The 27,421-nt window shown below is 46.4% G+C and overlaps 1 protein-coding gene across 2 annotated transcripts; it reads right to left on the bottom strand.

Moving 5' to 3' along the window:
* Positions 1–541: 541 nt before the first annotated feature.
* setd5 (SET domain containing 5) lies at positions 542–26,667 on the bottom strand. Of its 2 annotated transcripts, none has more exons than XM_030776590.1 (24): positions 26,378–26,667; positions 15,028–15,301; positions 13,671–13,773; positions 12,873–13,132; positions 12,504–12,550; positions 12,128–12,315; positions 11,264–11,302; positions 10,656–10,901; positions 9,955–10,103; positions 9,676–9,793; positions 9,388–9,497; positions 8,950–9,202; positions 8,653–8,733; positions 8,285–8,518; positions 7,677–8,018; positions 6,974–7,219; positions 6,578–6,659; positions 6,076–6,338; positions 5,706–5,762; positions 4,975–5,469; positions 1,851–2,131; positions 1,611–1,756; positions 1,408–1,499; positions 542–1,212 (listed from the first exon to the last, which is right to left on the bottom strand). In XM_030776590.1, exons 2-24 carry the CDS (start codon positions 15,096–15,098, stop codon positions 589–591), a joined length of 4,527 nt encoding a protein of 1,508 aa, XP_030632450.1. In that variant the 5' UTR covers positions 15,099–15,301; positions 26,378–26,667; the 3' UTR covers positions 542–588. The 2 variants fall into 2 exon arrangements, with proteins under 2 accessions (XP_030632450.1, XP_030632452.1); XM_030776592.1 differs by having other exon boundaries at positions 12,873–13,102.
* Between the last annotated feature and the right edge of the window lie 754 nt (positions 26,668–27,421).

Below are 27,421 nucleotides of genomic sequence, written 5' to 3'. Positions count from 1 at the left end.
AGTCAGTAGGCGTGGCCTGACTGACAACAGTTTAGATTTACGCTTACCAAACAAGCCCCTGCTATTCAACAGAATTTAATGTACCAAACAACAGGTACTGTTTTATTTTTAGCATGTATGCCCATATTAAAGATTTTACCGTCTACTGTTGTCTGTTTGCACATAAGTCTGTACATGTCAAAATGTATGGCTAAAATTTAAAATTACACATGATTTTAATACTCTTTTTTCCCCCAAAATGTCTAGTTATTTTTTAAATTTCCATTGATTTTGACATGGTACTGAGGTCCATGTTAATCTATATGTAGAATCCAGAAATTCTTTTTTTTTTTTTGTCTGGTTTTTTTTTTTTTTGGTGAGAAAGAAAGAAAAAAAGACAGTGGGAAAGCAATAGAAAGAAAGGAAATGATCAATACAGAAGGCAAAGTCTTTACTCCTTAAGTCTGTACAGAAAAGTTCTCCCCCCCTTACCCACAGGTCCTCCATAGGTGTAGGTGAGAAGGCTGACAAACACACACACAGTCAGTCGCTCGCGCACACACACACACACACACACACACACACACACACACACACACTGACAGGGCTCTAGTAGGTCCCAGATTGTGTCCGTACCCCAGAGCCCTGGATTGGGGGGTGCTGTATATGACTGAGAGATGCCCCTCGTTGTGGGTAGCTCTGTGCGCCAGAGGCTGACAGGAGCCTGGGATTTGCTTGAAGCACGGCCTGCCCAGGGCTCCCCGGCCTCAGGCTCCGTGCCATGGGCGACTGGGCCAGTCTGGAGGCATGAGAGGCCTGGTTACCCGTGGTAACGCCACTGTCCGTTTTGGGGTGGCCTTGGCCCCTGGAGGCTGGTACTTGAGACCCCGTGAGGGTGCTGTTCAACAGGCTGGTTTTCAGATGGCTGCTTGGGTAGAGGTGTGACGGATCTGGTCCGCCACTGTTGCTGCCGCCGTGCGGATGGAGAGCGCTCCCTGTCTGTCTGGAGGTGCTGACTGCAGCTGGATCTGATGAGGAGGATGCAGAGGAAGAGGAGGAGTCCTGGGGTAAGGTTGTGTGTGAGGCCAGACGAGCAGGAAAGTATCCTTGCCCGCCGGAGGAGGAGGAGGATGGGGAGGGGGTGAAGGAGGCGCGAAACGGAGAGGAGGAGCTCTGCTGATGGTAGGCAGGGCTTTCAGAATGCTGGTGGTGTTCCGACAAGAGAGGCTGCACCTGTCAAATACAACACAAGGTTCAGTCCAAAAACAAACAAACCAACCCTCAACCTACCAAAATAAGGTCATGAGTTGTGCCAAAGCAGAAATGACTTTAGACTGAATTACTGTATTGACATATCCACTGCAATCAATACTCACCTGTTGTGCATGAGTGTGTGTGTATAGATGGGCTGGGTATTGTAGTTTTTACCTGGTGTGTGTGCACAGATGGGCTGTATCTTTGAGGACTCCTCATAGGCGATGACACACTGTGGATGTCGTATCTGTCTCCTTCTGTTCCATCTGAGCAAAAAAAACACAAACACATACGTACGTTTATATATTGAGAATGTATATAGAGCAGGTGAAAAGAGAGCTGAGAATCATTTGAAGTTTAAAAGCATCATTCCTCACCAGAATCTTTGTCCCTGCTGTTACCATGGTCACTAACTCCGCCCTCCGATCTTTTGAGGACACGATCCATCTTCAGACTCCCCCTTAGCACTCGCTCTAAAACGCCCTGCCCCTCCCTCAACCGTTCAACAGATGTAGGCACCATCCTGACAGAAAGAAGAGATACAAGTGAACATGCAGACCACAGGGTCACAGGGACAGAGCACAGAGTCTGAAGCCTCTGTGTGTGTGTGTTCTCACCACTGGTTGGAGTCTTGTGCTTGGGGTCCCGTGTGTGTCTGGGTGGTGGTGCTGGTGCTAAGGTCTGGAGGGCTGACCTCCTCCAACTGTGGGAAGGCCTGGTGGGCTGGAGAGGAGAAGGAGCTGTGTGGAGAGGCAGGGGGCTGCAGCACAGAACGTGGTCCACCAGGAGACTCCAAACTGGGGCAGAGGGAGCTGGAACGCGTGGGCGTACCCAGGGATACCCCTGGATCAGGGTCCCTGGCCCCCTGCTTCCTCTTCCTGTACTCCAGTAGAGAGACCTGGAGAGTGAAAAACAGAGGGGGACAGGGAGAGGGATAGAGAGAGAGAGAGGGAGAGAACATTAGAGTTAGTGACTGTGACAGACAGAGCAGAAGTGATAGCATGATGTGTGTTCACATTGACATGCTTACACACATACACATCCAGGCATGCATGGGATTAAAATAAACAAACAAAAAAAACCCCAACAGCACAGAAATATTTACATCATCCACATCATTAAAGAAAGACGGCATCCTGGATGCTGCATGTCACCATCCATATTTGAATGAGTATGAGAATGGCATGGCATGCATTGGGTTAACCAGCACCAGTTCACATCACCAGATCCAACACCTCATCACGCCTTTCACCCAATCCCTTCTTCACACACAGCCTACGTTTGTATAGGAATTACACATGACAGCGATTGTTTATCAGATCCTGTGACTTCTGAGTCAGTACGATCATAAACCAAAACACTGACCACATGAGGGGTCTATGGATTAGGAGAATGCCATGCCAAACACAATATCGAACGTGTCTCTCTCTCCCGAACACACCCACGGCCCATGCCCACATACAAACATTACAAAACAGATGAAAGAAACAAGTGTGGCAGACAGAGCGTATGAGAAGGGGAAATGAAAGTAGACTATGGGAAAACCAGGGCCCTTAGACCGAGTGAAACTAATGGTGAACACAAACTTTAGCTAATGAAATCTGGCATCATCACCCTATCTGATTATTATTCTGGCCACCAGTTACCAAAGACATGCCGTGGCAGTGCAACATTTCCTGTCAGCAGTGACACTTCTGTGCTCTCAGCTCCTGTCATTTCTATCAGGCCTGAGCACAATGAACAAACAAACACAGCCCTGAACACAAACACTACTGACGTTTCCGGACAAGGCCCAGACAAAGCAACCAAACCCTGTTCAGTCAACACTTCACACCAGTCTTCATACAACTACAGAGAAAATGAAGCTGGGAGCAGAGGCACAGTTGATGGCTAAAGAACCTTTTTGGCTCTTTGGGGGTGGGATTTGGAAAATAAAATGAAAGAAATAATACAGTCCTTGTCCATACACATGCTTGCTGCAAACTATGGACACAAATAAAAAGAGCTAAATAAATAAATGACCCAAACCACCACACAGCCTATCTCTGGAGTTGAGGAGAAGGAATAATGACTGTGAGGTAGGCAGGGACTGGGCTATAATGGGAAGGTGGGTAAAGGAGGGGGTAACAACTGTATGCAAATACAAACAATATTGACATGCACACTTCTAGATGTAGTCCAGGTAGGCGATATTCACCATGGTCTGTACTGGTCTGAACTCAGTGGTCCTGACAGTCGGCGCCTGGTAACCAGGCGGGCCTGGTACCTGACTAACTGCCTTCACGTTGGCCCTCTACCTTGAGAAAAGTGGGGGAAAAATAAAAGACTTTGCAAAAGTATCAGAGAGAAAGAGGGGAAAACAAGAGAAAATGTGGGAGAGAGTGAGGGAGGTGAAAAAGGAAAGATAAAAGAAAGACAGTGCAGAATCCTTAGGTCACATCCATATTCATACAGTGAGAAAACTTGTTTCTACTGATTAGGGACCAGGCAGAGATCTGGGCCGCCTGTTTGTTTGTTTTCCTCTCTTTATGAAAAGGGACAGGGAGGATACGCAGAGAAAGTCATAGCAAACCTTTGATTTTCTTTCTTTCTTTCTTATTTTTTTTAAACATACACCAGAGTTTGTTACTCTCACCAGCTCTCTGCTGTTGGCAAAAGTCAACTGGCAGCAGAGAGCTGAGGAGAGAGAGGAGAGTGAATTAGTCTAGTCAGATGACTTTGCCCTGTTTAAATGAATATCTAACCAATACACCTCAGGAAACCAGCTCTGCAGTCCCCTGCTCTAGAGTGGATGGTGTAATGCTAGATAAAACTGTTCAGTGCATTTTCATTATCAAATACAACACAAAAAACAAACAGGACATCACGAGCCGTAACTGTCTGGCACACAACAGCTGCCAGGGTTTTACCAAAGTCTAAAGATCTGCACACAACAGCTGCCAGGGTTTTACCAAAGTCTAAAGATCTGCACACAACAGCTGCCTATGTTTTACCAAAGTCTAAAGATCTGCACACAACAGCTGCCAGGGTTTTACCAAAGTCTAAAGATCTGCACACAACAGCTGCCTATGTTTTACCAAAGTCTAAAGATCTGCACACAACAGCTGCCTATGTTTTACCAAAGTCTAAAGATCTGCACACAACAGCTGCCAGGGTTTTACCAAAGTCTAAAGATCTGCACACAACAGCTGCCTATGTTTTACCAAAGTCTAAAGATCTGCACACAACAGCTGCCTATGTTTTACCAAAGTCTAAAGATCTGCACACAACAGCTGCCTATGTTTAACAATGTCCAAATATCTGTTGGTATACTGGTTGTGGTGTAAAAAAATCTGTTGGTATACTGGTTTTGGAGTAATGTTCTCTGTGCATACTGCAGAAGCAAATCGCTAATCACAATCACTAATGTGCGTCTGCTTGTACAGCACTTTGGGACTGGACTAATGACACAGGGAGTCTGTGGGAAAACAAGTGTGTCACTTTATATCTTACACTACATTAACCCTGGGAGAGTATTCAGTCACCCATTCTAAGTGTCACACTGAATAGCCCAATACAAATGCATGTACCATTACAAACACAGTAAAAACCTATAATTCAAAGTGCTTGGCCAAAACTGCATTAGGGTGAACAATGATGGACTAACTGTTGGTACTCATAGGAGTTGCTCTTTAAATAGAGACAAGTCTGAGGCTGCAGCAGTGAAATAAAACATGGTGCTGAGGAGATGGGAGGACTTGCCTTCTTTTTCTGGGGTGGGTTGCTAGGGTGTGGGGGCGTGCCACTGTCTGGGTATCCACCCCCAAAATGTGGCTCTGGATAGGGCGACAGAGAGTCATGCCCTGCCTCTGCAAGCACCCCCTGGCCACTTATGGTGCTGAAGTAGGAGTCCGCTGGAGAAAAACTGCCCTCTGATTGGGACAGGCACCTGTCAGTCACGGGCCCTGCAGACAGGTTGGCGTTTAGGGGTGAGCAGGTGTAGATCAGATTAAACTCTGTCCTGAAGGCCTGATCTCGAGCCTGGGGCTCACTTGAACGCGAGCCCAGGGAAGTGTCACCCATGGTGGGAACGGAGGTGGAGGTGAGGGGGGTTCCCCGGCCAGAGCCTCCCAGGCTGTCAGAGGCAGCAAAAGGGAAATCGTCTGACACAGGAACAGGGCTCTCCAGACTGGAGGTCAGGGACAAGTCTGGGAAGTTTGTGACCCGCGGCACATCAAAGTCTGGCCGTAAGCAAGGCTGTGGAAGGAGCGCATGTGAGAGAGAGAGAGAGAATCAATAATTATAAAAAAATGTAAACACACTAGCATGACTGTGACTCATGTACACAAGCATGGAATTTTCCTTGGCTACACCTCAAAGTAACTTTCTCATGACAGTTCAGCATTTAAGCATTTAACCCCCCCCCCCTCACACACACACACACGTTTTTCCATACAGCCCAGTCGATCTTTCAAACATAGAGCTTCTCTCACCTCTGGGGATAGAGACTCAGGTCTGTGGACAGGAGAGGTCTCAGGTGATGAAATGTTCTAGGAGGGATTCAAATGAAAAAAACAAAAGGAAAAAAAAAAAAAGAGAGAGAAGACACATTACTGAATGTTGCAAGGTAATGTATTCCATTTCAAAATATTACAACATCAGTCTGCACACCTGAGGCCAACCACCTCAGCTACATTTCTCCTTTTACTTTGCTCTGTGGAGATCTGAATAAATTTCCAACTTTCACTCATGGAAAAACACAAACTGTAAGGGTGCGTATTGCAGCAACCAACTGTAATGAGTCCATGTAACTCTGTCTACATAAGTCAGTTTGTGTGTGTGTGTGTGTGTGTGTGTGTTCACCTCAAACTGTAGGGGTGTGTTGCAGCGGCTGGCAGACAGGGAGGTGAGAGGGGAGTAGGGGAGGGCTGTGCCATTCTGTCTCTCCTCCTCTGCTCCCAAGTAAGGGGTGCAGGAGGAGGTGAGCAGTGGGTGGAGCGACGTGACGGGCTCTGAGGGGGGCGGCGGCGTGATGGGTGACAGAGGGCGTAGCAAGAGGTCAGAGGTCGGGGCTGGCGTCTCACACACATATTTGGATTTCCTCTTCTTTAACGGCACAGTCAGTTCTTCGGAGAAGAGAGGAAAAGAAGAGAGATTAGAGTGATCAACGTTAAGCATTGTAGTAAACTGGGATTCAAATGTCAGTTTTGGAACACCTCATTTCTGACGTTAGTCTATCTTTAACTCTATCAAAACTAGGCCTTGAAGATAACACCAAGTCTATAGACCAAGCGTTTTTGTCTCTCTCTATATCTCTGTATGCTGCGACATGTGAAGTGGAGTGAGGAAGAGCTTCCATAGTTACTTTGGTGTGAGGAGTTGGACGCAGATCCGTCCTCTGTGGTTAGGGACAACATGCTCTCGTCCTGGGCCTGCTTCATCCACCTCTGTACAGGAGACACACACACATGAGCCCCCAATGGCTGCATACAAAGCTACACTTTTTACCATTAGGCTTCCAGGTCCAAAGACATTCATATAATAAATCTATCTGTGCAGTGTGATATTAGAAGGACTTTGGGTGGTGAATTGGAAAAACACACACACACATTAACGGCTTACGGCTGATGGTAACACACACAGAGGCACAGGCCGCGTTGTCTTAACAGTGAAACATCCTCTAGTCACTGTCTATAAGTACCAAGACTCCAGAGATTCACCTGAGCGTGCTCAACACCAGACTCCACATTCTCACACTCACCTTCTTACAGGAGCCGTAGGAGGAGTCCAGGTTGAGCGGGCGTCTGCGTTTCTCGGGGTTGAAGGGGGAGCCGAAGCGGATGTAGTGTTTTGGGGTGGTGCAGATGAGCGGGGAGTGGTAGAGGCCTGGGAGCATGTTGAGGGTGGTTGCCAGCACCGTGGGGTCGGTGGTGATGCGGAGAGGACGTTCCACGGGCTCCTCCACCCGCTCGGGGATCTTATCACTCAACCACTCCGTCACCAGGTACTGAGAAACGAGTCAAAACAGGTCAGAACCCAGACTGGGGATGGTCTAGTGACTTTATTGAGAGAGTAACTGAACTACTACCTCAACTACTGCAATAGCCCCAAATCTATGACAATTATAGTCCCACTCTTACAATCACCCCAATTCTACAAAAACACTACCCTACTGTTACACTGCAGCCAAATCTAAGAAAATATTGTCCTACTGTTAGTGTTACAGTGTGGTGACACCTAAGATGAGATTTGTTTAGGGTCTGGTTGACTGGTGCAGACAGCACTGGTTTTGGGCCTTGTGTTTAACTGTTTGTATGTTTCTGAGGACGTGCCAGTCCAGCAGTGAACGGGAGCGTGGCATGTATTCCTCTGCTCTGATAACACTCTAGCTGAGCCGCTCTGTCACTCATAGGGAGGGTGAATTTAAGCATGCAGTGAGTGCAGCGAGAAGGGAATGCTGACACCTTTTTCGTTTTCAGGTATCTGACGTTGGCTTTGCTGCCGAGCGCTGCGGAGGCCGATCCTGCGAACCCATCGCTGTCCTGGAGCTGTCCCGTGCCCCATGTCCCCTCGCCCTGTCCCGGCTCGCCCCCGCAGGCGCCTGCGCCCCCCTCCTCTGCGGCAGCCACCGCCTGCTCGGCCGCTTGCTGTGCCAGAGCCTGCCGCTGCCGCCGCGCCCGCTGGGCAGAGCCGGAACGGTACCGCGAGATCCGGCTTTTCGGACGCGGTTTAGAGGAACGAGCTGAAGGGGGTTTAGGGGCCGCAGGCGCTGCAGCTGGCTTCTCAGAGTCCACACCAGCGGACTCCTACACACACACACACAGACACGCGCGCACACGCACACACACACACACACACACACACAGAGCGGGAGCGGGAGAGAGAACACAAGTCAATCATGTTACTGATCTCCATTCTGTGGGTACAAAAACAGTACAGTTAATACAGGCTGGGAAATTCCCAAACCGAGAGAGGCAGTGGAGGGAGAAAGAAGAGACAAAGAGAGCAAAGTGTACAAATTACAGGGAGGAAAAGAGGAAGTCGAAATGAAAAAAAGTGAGGGGACACTCACTGTGGTGTACGAAGTGCGTCGTGTGCTAACCCCTCCGCCAGCCCCTGTGTTTGAGGCGGGGTTTCCCACTGGTGGTGGGGAGGCGGCACCCTCCTCAAGTTCAGGACTCTCCTGTTTGACGTCCTCGGCTCCGCCTTGTGCAGGCTTGTCCTGATTTTGTGACACACGCTTCCTCCTGCGCTCCAAATTCTCAAAGACATGCATGATAGCCTCTGCCTTCCGATCTTCCCGAGACTGAGCGAGGGGGGAGAGAGAGAGAGAGAGAGAGAGAGAGAGAGAGAGCAAGAGAGAGCGAGAGAGAGAAGGTTATCAATAAGAGGACAGGGAGACGTGTGAATGGTCTGTGTACTGTATGTAAGGTGTCATACCCGTTTGTTTGAAATGACAGATCCATTTTCGTCCAGATCCTCGTCGCCCTCCTCTAGCTTCACGCCATCTGCCAGACCCTCCTGTGGGTTCACCATGAACACAATTAGACACCGAATTAGTCTTGACGTCAAACCTACCACAAAGGTCTGTAACCACATCTTCCTATGGGAGTTCCCTCATCCCATTAATGTAACTAGTCAATACATATTTAAAATCTGACCATATCTGTGTGTAAATCTCTTGTTTACACACCTTGTTACATGGTTTCTCACACACACACGCTCACAAACACACACCTCTGTATCGCTGGCACCCTGAGCCTCTCCAGGCTCATCTGGAGGATGGTTGCTGTCGTCTGACACGCCTCCTACGAGGCTGCCTCCCTCCAGCTCCCTCCGCCTGGCTCGCCTCCTCCTGGTCTCTGCTCCAGGCAGAGTAGGGAGAGGAGGCTGGGGGGGTGGGAGCAGAGACTCAGGGGGGGTAAGATTGTGTTTCTGCACTGGACAGTTCTGGTTTCCCTTATGGCACGCGCAGTCCACCTTATAATTACTGCAAAGAGTGAGAGAGAGAAAGGGAGAGAGAGAGAGAGAGCGCAGGATAAAGGAAGAGGAGAAAAATGAAAGAGAAAAACAGATTTGTAAATCATCACTGGTGCAGGGAATTCAGCAAAAGTTATGATATCAGACAACGGCTGTCAGAGACAGAGAGAGAGTGGGAGAGGGAGAGAGACTAACCAGCTGTTGAACTCGTAGTCAAAGCCAATGGTGACCTCTGAGTCTTTAGCTATCTGAGTGACTGCGTAGATACACAGGTGAATCATTCCATCTGCTATCATATGCCGCACCTGACAGAGAGAGACAGAGACAGAGAGAGAGAGAGAGAGAGAGCGAGAGAGTGAGTGAGGGAGAGACAGAGACACTGTTGTGTGAATCACAGACTAGATGTGTGTGGAGGCGGTTAAACCACAGAGCTGAACTTGGTGATGTGTGTGTGTGTGTAGATGCGGCGTGTGTAACACGGACCTCAGCGTTAGGAGTGCAGGACCTCCTGATGAAGCGTGCGTCATTGCCAAACGTCCGTGCATCCACACACATCTCCACTTCGTTAAACTTGGAGTAGAAGAGAACGAAAGGGTAGGGCCTGACAGAGAGGAGAGACACAATGATACAAATGAGACAAATGAGGAACATGAGGTACTCACCAAACCTCACACAAACAAATATACATACACACACACACACACACATCTGTTTAGACAACACAGTTTAGACAAGATTAGAGAGAGGTGTGAGGGCTCGTACTTTTTAAAGAAGTGTCCATTCACTTCAAACTGCTGTTTAAGCATGACTTTTCCTCTGTACTCAATGATAAGAGTATCAGGCTCAAGATCCCGCGCTGCTCGCAGAATCTTCCGGTGTTTCTGCACACGTGTCACACGGCCCAGCTGCAACTGAAACGGGACGCGCGCACGCAGACACGCACACATGCACACACACAGAACACACAGAAACACAACATGTGAACATTCTTCTTTTCACATGGCAGAATTCAAAATTACATTACAAATGAACACACAAGTTTTCAATTTTATAGTGATCTTTGCATCCTGCAGAAAGGTTTGAGAAGCATGCTTGTGTTTCAAAAATAGTTTCATATAAATTTGGTTGGATTGGTGCCCCTATATTCATATCTGAAGTTGTCAGTTTGAAGAGTTAACAAGTTCTGTGCAACACAATGGCCCATTTAAACTCAAAATGAAAATAAGGCCAGTGAACTCCTCAGATCAGACAGAGGGAGCTGAATCAGGAAGCCATGTGGTTTGTTAGGAACCTGTAATGTTGGGCCGTTTTATTCTTTTGTAAAGTGTACGGTGACGACATGGTAACGCCGGCCATGCTGCTGACAGTGATGTGGCAGGATCTCATGCTCTGAGGTTTGAGTGACGGCAGACTCAGTTCTATGACAAGCGGGCGTCTGATGCACACGCTGAACTCATACACACCTGCATCTGAGAGCCCAGCACAGTGTTGTTGCAGGCCAGCTCTGTGCGGTTGATGGTGTCCATGGCGACAGTTGCCGGGGCAGGAGAGGTTTTGCTGGCGGAGCGGTGGAGCTGGAGGAGGGTCTGGACATCGGCACTGTACTGGTTGGCCAGGGCCTCCTCATACTGGTCTGTCCACTGGCGAATACGAGTCTCCCAGCCCTCGGGCGTGTTCTCGTCCAATGCGCTCGCCTCTGTCGTCCAGTTCTGACCGGAGACAGGGAGTGTTTGTGTGTATGTGTGAGAGAGATGAGCATGTGGAGATGCTATGAGAGTACTGATCAGTATTTAAAATGGTGAGGGGACATGTGAGGGGTGTACAGAGGACTGTGATGATGGGCGTTTAGCAGTAGCTATGTAAAAAGTCCTGGGCTCTGCCGGGGAAGCGGCAGAGAGTGCATCAGTACGGTCTCTCTGACCACAGCCTCAGCCCACATAGTCTCAACAGCATACGGTAAGACAACAGCCTGTGTCAAAGCCAGGATATACACAGGCCCTCTGGCTGTTAACTGACGTCATTAAACAACACTCTACGTGTTCTTTCAGCACTCCATGAGAGACCCCCTTACCTTCATCCTCATGGACTTTCTGGAACCTTCTCTGAAAGCCTGTGAAAGCAAAAAAAAACAAAAAAAGAAACAAAAAACTACAATGGTCACAATCTTGCAATTAGTTACTTTAAAAAAAAAAAAAAAAAAAGATGACCAGAGGACAGCTACAGAAAACACCTGAGCCCCTCTGTGTCCTGTCCTGTTCTGTGTCAGGGGTGTGTGGGTGTGTGTGTGCTTGCATGTGAGTGTACGTAACTATGGCAGTGTGTATATTGTCTGTTACCTGCTAGTCGTAGTGCTGAGAACAGGTTGAATGTGGTGTTCTTTTAGTCTGTGTGCATATTGTCTGTTACCTGCAAAGTACAGGTTGAGTGTGCTGTTCCTTTGGTCTGTAGGTATATGCATCTGTATGTGACTGACAATGCTTCCTCTATACCTCTCTATGTTTGTGCTGGTATTTATCTGGGTCACAAGCAATGGTGTTCCTCATTGAGAAAAAACAAACTTGCAAAATGGAAGGATGGAATGGAAAACAAAACTTTACAAAATGTACTCCCAAGATTTATATTTATTTTATAGCTTCTAGAACAGTACTGATGGATTTTAAAACAAAATTTCTGATTTCACAGTCAGATGGTGTGACCACACATTAATATTGACACTTGTGCTCTGTAAACACAGTCTTATGATAGTTACACCACTCTGACATCACTAACTTTTAAATACCAGTGATGAACCAAGACAGAGAGAGAGAGAGAGAGAGGGAGAGAGAGAGAGTGACTGGTTGTGTGGGTGTTTGTTTTCACCTTGATCTTAGGTGGTGAGAAGGTAAGTATGTGTTTACCTTGCTGATGCAGGCAGAGTGTGTGTGTGTGTGTGTACCTTGGTCTTCTTGGCTTTGGGTGCAGTGCGTGTTTTGTCTGTGCTCTTCTTCCTCTTCTTGGCTTTGCTGGGTTTGACTCTGTTGACGGTGAGGGTGATGCTGGTGGGTGTGTGCTGGGTGGCCGTGTATGAGACTGTCGCTGTCGACACCTCCTCATCCCCACTCTCTGTACCGCTGCTCTCGCCCACTACAACACACACACACACACACACACACACATTAATATAGACACTTACAGCAGGGCATTCTACCCCATTATAACTCTCTCTATCTCTCGCTCACACACGCACGCACATGCACACACAAGCACACGCACACGCATGCAAACAACAGCTCAGACAGACACATGCAATAATGAATGGAAATTTAACCCACCAGAGACATTTTCAGTGCCCCTGCGCTGTCCATCAAGACCCTTCCTCCTGTCAGACGGAAACAAAAACAAAAAAACATCAGTCTGACAGGTCTCCAGCACAACTGTACTAATTTGTTTGTGAAAGAGTGACATGCCATCTCTCACCACCATTACACTGTTAACGTTTTAGGTTAGGAACCAGAGTAGGTCTTGTCAACAATCTCTTGAGAGCAATATAAGGGGAGCAAAACTGTCTTTTCCAGATACAGAGTCCAGTGCATTATGTAAGGAAGAGTCCAAATGGGCACTTGCCAGCAGTACAGAGCCAAAACATCTGTATCCTGTAACACAAGGAATGAGCCAATATGGCTGCTGGTGTGTGGGCTCACCTGCAGTTTTCACACTTGATTAGGAAATTGTCCTGCGTCAGACGGCACTGGCACCAGCTGGGCACGCTGCCCTCCTCCTCCTCGGACGAGCTGTCGCTGTGGGCGGAGTTGTCCTGGTGATGGTGGAAAGGGGCGTGGCCAAGGCCGTTGAGCTCCATGCGGGGGATGATGGTCTGCGAGAGTGGGGAGGCGGGAGGTGTGGGAGGAGGCGGAGCCCCATAGTTGTGATCCTGACAACACACAACGGAAGACTGTTGCATCTTCAAACAATGGTGTTCAGGCACAATGGTGTTCAGGCACAATGGTGTTCAGGCAAAAAGAAAAAAGAGAGAGGAAGGAAGGAATGAAGAAAGGAAGAAAAAAAAGAGCAGGAATGAACACATAAAATGGAACATGTTGGACTGATGTTCTCATTACATGCAGGAGAAGCTCTAAGGTATGTTTTCAACTTTGCACTTTAAAAACAAGAACAAAAAGAAACTGTATTCAAGCTTGTGTGCTACCCAGTGCTCAGTCTGGTGTTACTGGTGTGAGAAAAGCCTTACAAACTGGTAACTTAAGTTAATGCCAACTATAGACTCCTCACAGTACACATTCATGTGTAGTGCAGGGATGAAACCAGGGCAAAGACATTAAACTGTATGAGAAGTGAACATCCGGAGCCCATGCAATATCAGGCAGTGATACGGCAGGCGAGAAAAACCTTGCTGAAGTCCTCCAGTCAGGCCACACAACAGTGTCCTGTGTACTGAACGCAGGTAAACCTGCCGTGTGTGTGCGTGTTAGAGAGGCACTCACAGCGTAGGGCAGCCCTCGATAGCCATGACTCTGTGCACTGCCACAATTATGGTTGGAGTAACTCTTCTCATTGACGGCAGGGCTCGCTTCCACTGATTCAGGACTGACAGAGAGAGAGAGAGAGAGAGAGAGAGAGAGAGAGAGAGAGAGAGACTGAATTTCCACTCATTATTAATTTCAATGATGCAGTAACATCTGGATGTTGGGACAGTTTTGCAGGGAGCAGAGAACTCATCTAGTGATAAACAAATCATTGACATGGTCTTAGCCCCCCACACACACACACACACACACACACACACACACACACACACACACACACACGGAGAGACTAGCTGGGTAGCACAGGCTGATAAATTAGTGTCTCAATGAGAGTTAGAGAAACATGTGACAGTCTAAAACATGGCTGCTGTCCAGAGATGACCAGACTGGCAGGACCACAGTTCACTGGGCTTTCCAGATTGGGACTGAGAACAATATATTAAATAATACTGACAAAGAAAACAAAAAAAACAAAAACAGAAAACATCACATGTACAGAAGCTGACAGTAGGTGGCAGCAGAGAGCTAAAAGAATCCTGTGAGGTGGCGTGAAGAAGGGCACTCTCTGAATGGAGCTGCCATGTTACGCAATAGTCAGAATGACTGTAGTGACCTACACCACAGCACAATCACACTCCATGTAACACTGTGACAAACTTCACAAGACACACAGACACACACACAAACAAACACAGCACCGGCCAGAGGAGGGCTGGTGTTTGGCTCCTGTGCTGATTGATATTGCTCTTTTATTGCAAGCTGGGTGTCTGGTTATGTGAAAACAGTAGAACAATTCAAAACTCTTCTTCAGCCTACTGCTCCATGAAGAAGCTGAATGTGACAGCTCATTTGTGTTTCTCTCTCTCTCTCTCTCTCTCTCTCTCTCTCACACACACACATATATATATATATATATATACACATGCACATACACACACACATACACATACATATATATGTATATCATTGTTTACCCCCTGAAAATCTTGAAGCCAGGCAGGCTTTGCACACAGGTCCAGTGATCCGAGTTTCCTGTGGCTTTTCCTCTCTGACCTAAAAATTCCTCACTGCTCCCTGTTTCACTTCCACCCTCTGTCCTCACTTTCCTGCATACAATCCTTTCCTCTAATCTCCTCTAAGAACTAATCACCTCAAGAGATGACATTTCTGTCATAAAGCAGGGATGGACGTGCTACTCCATCAGGTAATGAAAGAACAATAAACTAACACACAGACCTGCACACATACAGGCCTGCACACGCACACAGGCCTGCTTGCGCACGTGCACGCGCAGACGCAGACAGAGGGTACTCACTCTGATCCGGCGGCCATATCTGTATAGGATGTCTCTGGTGTGGTGACTCCCAGCGTGATTACTATGCTCATGACTTCCAGCACAGCGTTGCTTGGGAGGGGGGGAAAGGGGGAGGGAGGGGGGAGAGGGATGTAGGGAGAGGGGGAGAGGAGAAGGAAAGGAGGAAGGGGAGAGGGGGGAGGTCGGGATCACGGGATCCAAATGGCAGCGACAGACCACTCCAGAGGTGGGGGGCCACAATACCACACACAGCACCGCACACACATCAGGACACCTGCAAAGAGACAGGGAGAAGAGCGCTTAGCACATCTCACAAATCACACACAAACACCTTAACACACACACAGCTCTGCACACACATCAGGACATCTGCGAAGAGACCGGGAGAAAAATGCTTAACACGTCTTGTAAGTCTCACACACACACGCATGGACACACACACACACACACACACACGGACACACACGGACACCTGCGAAGAGACAGGGAGAAGAGTGCTTAAAACATCTCACAAGTCACAAGTCTCACACACGCACGCATGCGCGCACGCGCACACCAGGACACCTGAGAGGAGACAGGGAGAACAGCACTTAACACATCTCACAAGTCACTCACACTGCACTGCAGACACCTATGGAGAGACACAGAATAGTGCTTAACATATCTTGCAAGTCACACACACACATACATGTGCTTAACAGATACATGCACCTGCAAAGATGGGTAAACACTCTGTCCTTAAGATGTACGAAATGAACCACGGGGAGAAACCACATGAGACAAGAACAGCACTAACCCTGCACACCGTTTATGATTACAGCGTCAAAGTACGACTCTGCTCTGGACCTGACCTCACTGCTCCCCACAGCACACACTGCTTCTCTCTCTCTCTCACACACACACACACACACACACACACACACAAAACTGCTCCCCAATTACCCTCCTTAAAACCTGGGAGTGAATCCATGGTGAACCTGGAAACCCATTACAGAGGAGATGGTGTTCAATCTTATCCAGTTTAGGAGCAGCACAGACATAAAAAAACCCTTTGAAGAAGCCACAGTCTGTGGGGCCTGTCATTCATTGGTGTGACCTGAAATGTCTGGTCAAAAACATGGAAAGAAGGGAAAGACAACTGACACTGACTGTGTATACCCACACAGTGTGATGTGGAGTAGACCAACTGAAAGGGAACAATGCAGTACCACTGCCATGTCTCAGATGGAATTCGTTAACACCCTTGTTTAAAAAACACTTTTTGGGACAAAAAGTAAGACTTTCAAGGGTTGCAACAGAGTGTTAAAGTGGTATGTGACTCATGACTGATGCAGTGAGTGTCATGGAAGCAGTGTATGGACAGGGAAGTAACACTGTTTGGATAGGGACTGCGTGTCTGCCAGACAGACTGCAGTACCACAGATCTGCCAGAGGGGCAGTGTTGAGTCAGACAGTGAGTCAGTCTGAGCTGAGGTAGTCTATCAGTCATATGATCGTACACGCAGACGCACAGCAGCACACACAGACTGGCGTTCACATCGTACGTGCACTCACATGCAAGCACACACAGACTACCGTTTAGATCGTACATGCATATACACGCAAGCAAACACAGAGCAACACACAGACTAGCATTTAGATCATTCGCTCACACACATACAAGCATTTGGCCATCATCACCTTGATCAGCTCGTACTTAGGTCAAGTTCATTTGCACACTAACAAGCTAATCACCAGGGGCCATGTTTAGCATCACACAGGGAGACAGAGTCGAGAAGAGGGGAAGAGAGAGAGAGACTCAGAAATGGACTAAGAAATGCCAGCAAGAATAAACATATAAAGAAAAACAATTTGTGTTTGTGTGTGGAGTAGCCTGCTGGTGTGTGTCAAAGAGAAACTCAACTGGTGGGGGGGTGGCCAAGAAATTAATGTGTACACACATACATATACAGCACGTGAGAGAATTCAATACAAACGGCTAACGTTTGCTTTTTTATGCAGTATAAACAATGTTTATGCAATGTTCCAGAAAAAACACAAACACAATCCAGAATACCTGCTGGGAATATTGTCTCACTATCCATGTTCAAGTGAAGAGACCAATGTGTTAATAACCAGTACTTTTTCTTTAAAGCATTTTAGATGTGGAAACACAGAGGGGACAAGGCAAAACAGAGTGGTGTGAAGTGATATGGAAAGTGCCTGTGCTTTGAAAGATAAAGGAGACAGCTTTTCACTGCCTGAGCTCCAAACAAAACTGTTCATAAACATTTTTCTCCTCCAATCAAACAGGCACCTTCGCACCCGCACGCACGGAATTCTAGAACATGTCCCCATAGATACGGTTGCTAATGGCCCATAGTTACAGCTGACAAGATCTCCAGCAAGTAAACCACTACAAAAAACGACAACATACAACTAAGAGTGTTTGTATGTGTGTGTGTGTGTGTGTATGTGTGTGTGGGGGTGGGGGGCAGACTCGTACCTTGGTTTGCTTCACCCCGCCCCCTTGCTCTAACCTTTCCGCTAGAGAGGAAGTGAATGGCTACGCATTGCTGTGTTTCCATAGTAGCCACTGATAAGGCCTGCTTTTGGTTAATCATGAACAAAAGGCAGCAGGGGCCAACTGGCACTGTTGGGCTGTTTGTTTTCTTAAGGCTAAATGTGTGTCTCTCTGTGTAACCAGTCTGCCACCAGTCAACTTCTGATTCCTGTTGCCTGTTGTTTGGCCAAAGCCGGTATGGTAAGACACAAATAATGTGCTCAAGCCTGGAAAAATAGGTGGCAGAGTCATTTTAATGTGTAACATCGCTTTTTTTGTTTTGTGCCTATTTTACAAGGGAGTTGTTCCATATTCACATGCAGCAATGCAGTGTGGCTTCAATAAAAACTACATCGGCAATATAAAACTGTACTTTTGCAAATACATCAATGACACACATACAGCCACTACATATAAAACACAGTCCCTTATTTCTCATAGGTCTACTGCTGCTTTCCAAATGAAGTGGAGGTGAAAATCAGGACAGTTAATTCATGTTGTGCGAGACGAAGGGAGGGAGAGAGGGAGAGAAGAAGAGAGGGAGGGAAGAAGAGAGGGAGAGAGTGACAGAGAGAGAAACACGAAGCTAGATGGAGGGGGCCTTGGCAAACAGTGATAAAGCACAGAGCCTGCCTTGTTCAGTGCCTGATCAAAATGGGACTGGTGTGTGTGAGTGCTATGAGTGAGTTACTGGGAGTGCTGTGTTCACACATCCACACTCAGAGCGCTGCTTGTGTCACACAGGGTGGCGCTGAGGGAAAAGGTGACAACGAATACGAGCACATAGCAGTAAAGAGATGACGTCTCTGGCGTTTCTAGGTTAGTCTGACAACTGAAACAAACAGACCGACACAAAGGGCAGGACGCACACAGCTGCCACCCATGTCTTGAACGTACAATCACACAAACTCTGCCACCTGCTTTATAACACTTTCATTTTTCTGGTGATGTTTTCAATGGCCAAAAACAGTGATTACCTGTACGGGGACAAAGAGAACCTGTCCTGTAACCCTGGTTCTCAGATGTCTGTGGTAAAGCCAATGGGTTTATCACATCTGAGTGTGATAAAGAGCTGAAGGCTTGGGGAAGGCCAGAGGCAGCCACGTCAGTGCCATGAGCCTTCCTGTGCTGCTCTGACAGGTTTACGGGCAGTCAGGTTTACAGGCAGTCTGTTTGCTCCTCCACCTCCTGCCCTGCTGGCCCAACACGCCACTCACAGGAACGGCTGGTGCCTGCGTCAGGACTAAGTGTGGTGGAGGAAGACACTCTGGGAAAACAGAGATGACACTGTGCTTATGGTGACTTAAACATAACCAAGCTGTGTGTGTGTGTGTGTGTGTGTGCGTGTGCGTGTGCGTGCGCGCGCGCGTCATCAGCTTTTCCCACACTAACGATGAACACAATGTGCAATTGAACAGAAGGGTAACAATGGCTGTTTGTTATACAACCTCAGGCTTTATCCAACAGGTTGGGCATAAGGATGTGAAAAGTCACTCACTCTAGACATGACCAAAGAAAAAAAAAAGCCATAGAGCAAGTCCTGGATTTCTGCCAGTCTCAATGATGTGAGCAGTTTGCCAAAGAGAAAAAAAACCCCAACAGCACAGTAGTGTGATGACAGTGAAACCGTGCAGTAGAGGGAAAAGCACGGTGAAATCCCCCTCACTTCTCCCTCCCCTCTTCTCTCCTCAACACTGGGCTCAAATTACCAACAAACACACACGCACGCACGCACGCACGCACACACACACACACACACACACACACACACACACACACAGTCTTTTCACTTCAGCTGAACAGAGGCCATTTTGGAGGATATTGGGTGGGACATACAACAAGCACTACAAAGAAGGAATCTCCCCTCTCAGTCTTTCTCTCCATCCATCACCCATTTTCCCCTTCCTCTTGCCTCTCTCAACTCCTCTCCCTGCTGTAATGCTGTTTCTCTTACAACTGCTGCACTGTACACCCATAGAAAACAATTGGATTTTTTTAATAATCTGAATTATTTATATTTGCCCTGGATCCCTGGGGGGCAGTGAGGAGACCAGGAGCAGCAGCTGGAAGGAGGGAGGGAGAGGGAGAGAAAGAGGGAGAGAGAGAGAGAGGGAGAGAGAGAGAGAAAATATGAGGGAACAACAGTGAGACAGAGTGTGTGAAAGGACCTCAAGCAAATAATACAATAAAGAAAGTAAAAACAAACCAACGTATCTAACAGTGCACATGTGCACACACACACTCTCACACACCTACCCTGACACACTGTTTATAAACACTTCCCCTACCCCCCACTGCTGAGAAAGACAGCAATCAGGAAATGTGTCAAACACACACACGTTAAATCAGGCTATATGAGCAAACACCTAAAGAATGGGAGGTTCACTTGTTTCTATTCACTTTCCTGTACAGCTTATTGTAAAGTCTATCTCCTCTGTTACAACACACACACACACACATAAATGACATCACCACTCTGAGTCCACCCCCAGCCCCGGTCTTGTCCCTGACCCGTCCTCCCTCGCCAATCCTTCACTTCCTTCTGTCAATTAGTCATGGGCTGGGATCAGGCTCCAGCGAGTCAAAAGCAGCTTCCAAAACATTTCTGTGCCTAAAAAAGGTCTGGCTTATTTTCTTTTGGTCTTGATTTGTAGGATAATAGGAATCAGATACTGATGGATTCCCTCTAACACAAACCTTAAAATGACTATGCCAACGAATACATCATTTAAATAAATGTTACAAAGGTCTGGACATCTCACACTCACTCTCTCTCTGTCACATGCACACACACACATAATATGACTGGTTGTTAACAGGGACACACAGAGCAGTCATATGAGTTGAGCAGAAAACAGCTCAACCCATTTGGTGTGTCGTTTCCCTCTGTCTTCATCAAAAAAAAAAAGACAGAGAATTGACTCAGATCAATGTCATTATTAGCGCTGCCGTGATGGGCACTCAGGATGAACACAGGCTCCATTAACAAAAGTGGGGAAAATCCCAGAGTGAATCAGCAGTATGTACATTAAACCTGAAGACACTCCCTGCCTTGTCAAAACCCACACAAACACACTATCACCTGATCGCTTTTCATGACATCATTTTTTCCACCTCATCTTCCTGTTTTAACACTCTCCCTCTCTCTCGTCTGGCCGTCCATTTTACCACAGGCCACTCAGAATATTATTTCCTGCTAGCAGAGACTGCAGGAAATGTGGGGAAAAAAACAGGGGCAAAGGTCACGATGTGAGCGCCTCCCTCCCCAGCCCAGTAAAACCAGTTGGCTGAGACATCTGTCCCACTTCCTCATCAGAAGAGAACAGTGGTTGCAGTAATGGGCAGGCAGTGAGGCTCCGGTGCTAGCATGGTGAGATGGCATGAGACCATCCGTACTCTTTAACCTTAAAGCTTAAGTCAGAGCTGTTTCAGGCGTGTGGTTGGACCAGGCTACTCCTGTTACAGACAGAATTCCATTTTTTTCCCCCTCCCAAAAGCCCAAATCATTTCACACTTGTGCATTTTGTCCATGTATTGCAGCTGTCAAGTCAAGTTTGTTTGGTTTTTTTCCCCATTAGAAGAGTGAAAGAGAGAGAAAGAAAGACAGCCACTAAGAAGCTAAAGCTGACAGAGTAGCTTTGTGTCTTTCATTATGCCACAATGGGAAATACGTTTTACATAGCTGTGAACGTACAGCTACAGCTCCAAAGAGACTTGTCCATTGCACAAAGTGCTAAAACATTGAGAGATCAGTCCAATAACTGTAAAATGTTAACTGTGAAACTTCATTGGAAGGCTCTAGTCATGTAGAGTAAAGATTGTGCTATAGCTTTAATCTTCATCTGGGACATTTTTCTCTGCACATGCAGCTCTGTTCTCTAACGCCATGAGAGTGGTGGGACAAAAACAGGCAGAGATTTTCTATCAGTCCCGGCTTAAATCTTACGGAGAACATCGCCGCTGTCTCGGGGGTCGTGAAAGAACAGGGTAAGAAATGACTTGCCAAAAAAGAGAACCCCCCCCGTCACAATATTTGCATTCCATTTGACAACACCCTTTCCGTCAACATGTTTTGTAATTTAAAAGATTGTGCAATCACATGACTGGGCAAGGCTAGCGTCACCTGTGATTGGCTCTTAAATGTGCAGCAGGAATGTGAAAGCAGAGGCCAAGCGCTGAGGAGAGCAGAATCACAGCCTAACTATTCTCACACACTAAAATGGCCCCATCGTCTGAAAAACACACAGAGAGAGAGAGAGAGAGAGAGAGAGAGAGAGAGAGAGAGAGAGAGAGAGAGAGTAGGAGAAAACAGGGTGAAGGGGGAAGGAGGGAGGGTGGGAGCGAGGCAAAGAATAGGGGCCAGGGAAAAAAAAAACAGAATGAAAGTTCTTTTTCCTCTCAGTGAAGGGTTTTTTTTTTGAGACTCATTTTCCTGAAATCACAGTGTCTGCTACACCACATGAATCAGGCACCATTTCAACACACTGCCTGAGATTACAGAGATTCAGACAGACAGATTTGATAACATATTTGATAATATATTTAATATTATGTACATACACACATATGCAAGATCCTGCAAAATCTCTCGGACTTTCGTCTCTCTTTTTTCTTCCTCCAATCCAGCCATTATTCTCCCAGGAACCTTTGCTCATCAGGCCAAACACAGAGCAAAGTCAAGCCGAGTGATCCAGCCCTGGGTGCAGAGTCTGGCCTGTGGAAACTCTTATTTTGATTGGAGAGGTCTGCAAGTTCCTCTGCCAATCAGAGAGCTGCAGAACAGCAGGCGTCACAGAGACTTGTTTTTAACCCCATTGTGCTGGAGGACGTATTGACACATACACATACAGCTGCTACTGAAATAGACACACACATATGCTTGCTCACACACACACACACACACACACACACACACACACACAACACTGGTGAAACATTCTACCACCACTGCAGTCAGTCGGAAATGGCTGTTACATTATGGAGAACAATTAATGCTCAATTCTTCACAAATCTCTTTCACACTTTAATAAATACAGATTTGTGTGTGTGGTATGTGTGTGTGAGACAGAGAGAGAAAGAGAGGGAGAGAGAGGGAGTCATGATTTCCGTTCTAACTCACACAGCTGCAGATCTGAACAGAGATACTGCCACACAAACACACACACACTTGTTATCACAGCAAATAAAAAAGGCAGAGCCTTAGCAACCACCAATCATTTGAGTCAGCTATGGCAGGGGAAGAGAGCGTTCATCTCATATGAGAGAGGGAGAGGGGAAGAGAGAATGAAAGAGAAAGAGAGAGCTGGGAGGGGGAGGCTGACATGAGTGGCAGGTTTCAGAGAACTAAAAACGTTGAGTCTTCTTCCCTGTTTTGTCCATATTATGTCACCACATGTGAAAACGGAAAAGTGACATTCTGTGTCTGAGCCTGGAACCGCTGCTGCCATTTTATGTGCATACAAATCCCCATTACAGGCCAATGTTACATTCAAATGTCAAAGCAAAACTGGGCACTGATATACACCTGTCTGTCGTGGGAACAAACAAACTTTGTCTCTTTTCAGAATTTCAGCAGTATGTTCCTGCCTTCTCCCTTCCCTGTCTCTCTAGGTCCCTCCCACTCCACAGACTGCTCTGTGCTAAATCCCATCTCTGCCTTTTAGAAGTCAGCCAGAACTGAACATAAAATGTGTTTGTGCCATTTGAAGACACAAACATGTAGCCATGTTGCTCTTAACTGTTTGAGCGGTTTTACAGCTGAGGTGTGTGTGGGATCTAAGTCAGTAGTATAATCCTGTCCATTTGGGGGGAAAAGAAACTGCTCAAACACACAGGTAACTAGGCAAACAAATGAGTTACACATTTCTGTGTGCAAAGAAAATCCAAAAATCCACAAAGACACGAATAACACTCATGACAACCCATGACACACACAAAACAGCAAGGCATATCCATACTGAATTACATGACAGTATGAACGTGCTCCACATGTTCAGTGTCAAAAAGTCATATTAAAAGTCTATCTTCTCTTTCAGTCTAAACAAATATAAACTCTACATAACCTCTATAAACTGTTGAAATATTTCATAGGGTGAGTCATTTCGTCGAAAATGTGTGTGTGTGCGTGTGTGGTTTGTTGTCTTTGCGATTCGTCATGAGTCTGGCAAGGTCTTTGTCTGCTCAGAGAGAGGTACGGTTTCCTTTAGATAAAGACTAGGGTCAGAGGAGAGAGTGCTCGGGTTACAAACGCTTAAGAGCAACCAAAACGGCAGCACTGTCTAAAATAAGACGCGAAAATGTATTCGGAGAATGTGCGCCGGGGCTGCTCAAACACGGTTATGGTAAGCGGAGGACGGGGCAAAGAACGAGTCGACAATGATTCGTTCTAGCGCCATAGACACCGAAAACATGTCAGTCAAGTCCCTAGTGTGCAAAGTTTGAGGGATTCTATGAGACACAAAAGCCGCGGGCCAATTAAGAAAAAAAAAAAAAAAGATCAGTTTCGAGTACTTCTTTGTGCTAAAATCACATATGCAAAAACGCGTTTTGACAGGCACAAACATATCATACAGTAAAACGGCATTTTACTATTATATTCGAACGGCAAGATTTTAAGAAGGGCGTCACATTCCGGGCTGCCTGTGAGGCACCACTGGAAACGACACAAATGATAAACAGGTAGTACCATGTGTCCCTTCCACACATTCTTTTTGACAAAAAGTCATTAATTGGAATATTAAATACAGTAATAAAGCTGTCTCAGCTCGAACACTTTGTTGTACGAAGACACAGGCGTGAGTCGTACACCACGTAGGAAACTTATGAAACACTATATAGCAAAGCTGTGTGCTTTCCAAATCTCTCAGGCACTGTTGTGGACAGCCTTTGTTCACGAAAGCTTAAAAAAGGGGTCCTGGTTAAATCAAATTTATTAGTGGGCTGAGTATATAACCAGTTAAGGCAACTCTGGCACATGGCCACAAATGAATTAATTGCTATGTGGTAAACACGTATATATATATTTTTTTTAAAAAGTATCCTCACAATCTCTCAAATGAGACACAGATGCTAAGAAGGAATACACTGGCTGCATACACACTATCACTGAATTAGATGCAGGCATGATAAACGAGCAACTCAATAGGCAACAACATAAATAGAACTGTAAGATTTTATACCGTCTTAAAATGGAAACGCATTACACAACACGGGCACCTCTTCCCTAAACTCTGGACCGAGGCTGTCTCTGAGAATAAGTCTCTAAAGTCGAAGCAAATCAGGTTATAATTTAAGTAATGTTTAATCGGAACTTCCTCAGTCGAGGCTGAAAAGGGCACTAACTCGCCGCCGAGTCCACCTCGCTCGCCCTCGTTCCCTCTCTCGTTTCAACTCACTTGTTGTTGAAATAAAAATGGAGTCTAAAAAAGGAAACGCGAGCTCCCCTCAGAAATACCACCCATTTCTCATCGCCGCCGCTGAGGTTGGGGGTTGGTTGGATGGGGGAGGTGGGGGAAAAGAATGAGAAAAGCAAGTCACCGTTCTGAGTTGGCTGTATGTTAGCTAGAAAAACGAGAAAGTTCAATAAAAGCGCGATAATTTAATCAACAAATAGACTGTTGCTCGAAGTGAAGAGAAAACAAATGGAAAATTAGTCTGTATGAATTCTACATAATGTGACTAGAGGCGAGTAATATAAACTGAAAACTGTGGGGGATGAATACTACGGGCATGTCGCAAAAACTGTGTTCGTTGTGCTCAAAAACAGAATTACCTGAAAATATTTGCAGCTAGTCATAACTCACTGGGCCTGTATCAAACTGGAAGTGAGTCAGAACACAATCGTTTGGAACAGATCCAATAAGTTAACAAGAGTCGATTAATGATACTACATGCTTGTTACTCTTCGTCAGACCTAGAGAATTTTTTTTTCAATTATCCGCAAGGCAAGCTTAATTTCCTGTTAGACATGCAACTTGCTTCTTTAGACCTGAGCACTAGTTATCTGTGAACGTTAAAAAGGCAGTGTCCGAACCTTCCACCTAGCTGTATAATAAGACTTAGGTTAACAACTTGTTCAACGCAATAACAAGCTGGCAAAGAGATTCTCCTATCCTCACCTGTCCGGCCCTCATCTTTAACACTAAAATCTTGAAATTACACAGCAAATAATTTTGTTCCAGGGCAGAGTGTGACCCCCACGTTGGGTATCTGCGTTGTATTGTCGAATAAGCTTCATAAGGAACGATCAAAGACATCATATAGCTACGCTAACCAACGGAATCCTCCTTGCTGTTGGTTAGCTTAGGAGCAAACCTTTAAAATGTATCAAATTGGCTGTAGATGTGCTGTACACTCACGGTACGAGTTTCTCCCATTGATCTAACAATAATGAAACATAATAAGAAAACAAGCAACTGTAAACATTCATTGTTTACACTGGCTTTCATCAAAAATGCAGTGCTTCGCACGAGGAACTGGCCACAGGAAAATGATAATGAAGATTGAATCTGGCTAATACCAAGATATTACTTAACCTCATAGTCAACTTAGCCATATACAACGAACACTACCAGTGGGTATTAGCGAGAAAACAACTTGCTTACTACTTTCATTTCACTGCAAAAGCACACAAACAATAAGAAGTTGATGTCGAGATGTACTCCCGACTTAGAACTTAAGTTACTGATGTGTTGATACCCAGGCAGGCAAAGCTAAACCAGTCAAGTTCTGCTGCAACTTCACCCTCCACAGAGATACACAACACGCTACTATACCCAAAATAAACGTGACACAACTACGCAAACTTACCTAATGAGACATTCCACCTCAGTTAAAGAGAAATATCCTATTTTGAAGACTGTAGGTCCTTAAGTATCCCCACATCAAGCTGATTCTGGTACAGGGCCTCTCCTTGTGACCTCGGCGTTTCCTGCGTACTGCAAGCCGCAAGGCAGCTCCCTTTCCCGGAGTCTCTACCAAACTTCTCAATGTCCCTTACGCAAGGGTTGAAAGTTTCATACCCTGTCCTGTTGTGGGCATTATACTTCCATCGAATGTCTATGCTGAATTCCGTTTGGTTGCATCCATTTATTATGGTGTTGTACAATAATAATAGTCGATATTTACATGGGGTATGTACACCTCAGTGTGTTACAAGGCTGTGATTCTATCTCAGGTCCTTAACATTTGCAGTGGCGCCCATCCCCCTCCTCACCGGCATCGACCGCGGGCCCTAGCGAAATTGACACACAACCATAACACGGGGTGTCCAAGGCCAGAGAGCAGGGGTTCACTGCTGAGGCGGGACTCGCCTCGAAGGCCAGCCCTCTCGGGATAGAGATTGGTTTCCTATAGGTCAATCTAAATGCAACGTAACCAGACACGTATACCATTGGATACTTTGAGCGCCGTTTTTATTTCTGACTTGTCGACTGAAAAGGGGCGGGCTTCTTCTTTTGGGAGGGGTGGCAAGCCTCGATCAGTTCTGCAATGTGTGTTGAAAGGGAGCTCGGAGACACTGGTAAGAAGGCTCAGTGTCGATAGAATGGATACACGAAAGAAGTAAATGGGGATGTCTCTTCAGATTGGAACAGTTGTCACGTTATTAAACTCATACGCTGCGGAATTTTTTTATTCTTTCATAAAGGGATTATTCTTTCGTATGTTCTTGTAAAATATCTATGCATCGCAAAAGGGAATAACATTGGTTAGCTTCATAGCTACCAATACTGAATAGCTATCCATAGCTACACGGGGTCTCCGGGGCCCCATACCAGGGACTACGACATTAGAGGTAGGGTCAGCCCCACCTTAACGTTGCTATGAATGGAATATGAGGTGTCGGTCTCGGGA

Source organism: Chanos chanos, chromosome 6 (genome assembly GCF_902362185.1).
Source record: "Chanos chanos chromosome 6, fChaCha1.1, whole genome shotgun sequence".
Lineage (NCBI taxonomy): Eukaryota > Metazoa > Chordata > Actinopteri > Gonorynchiformes > Chanidae > Chanos > Chanos chanos.
Note: the sequence above shows the minus strand (reverse complement) of the source record. Positions and strands in the feature narration are given on the sequence as shown.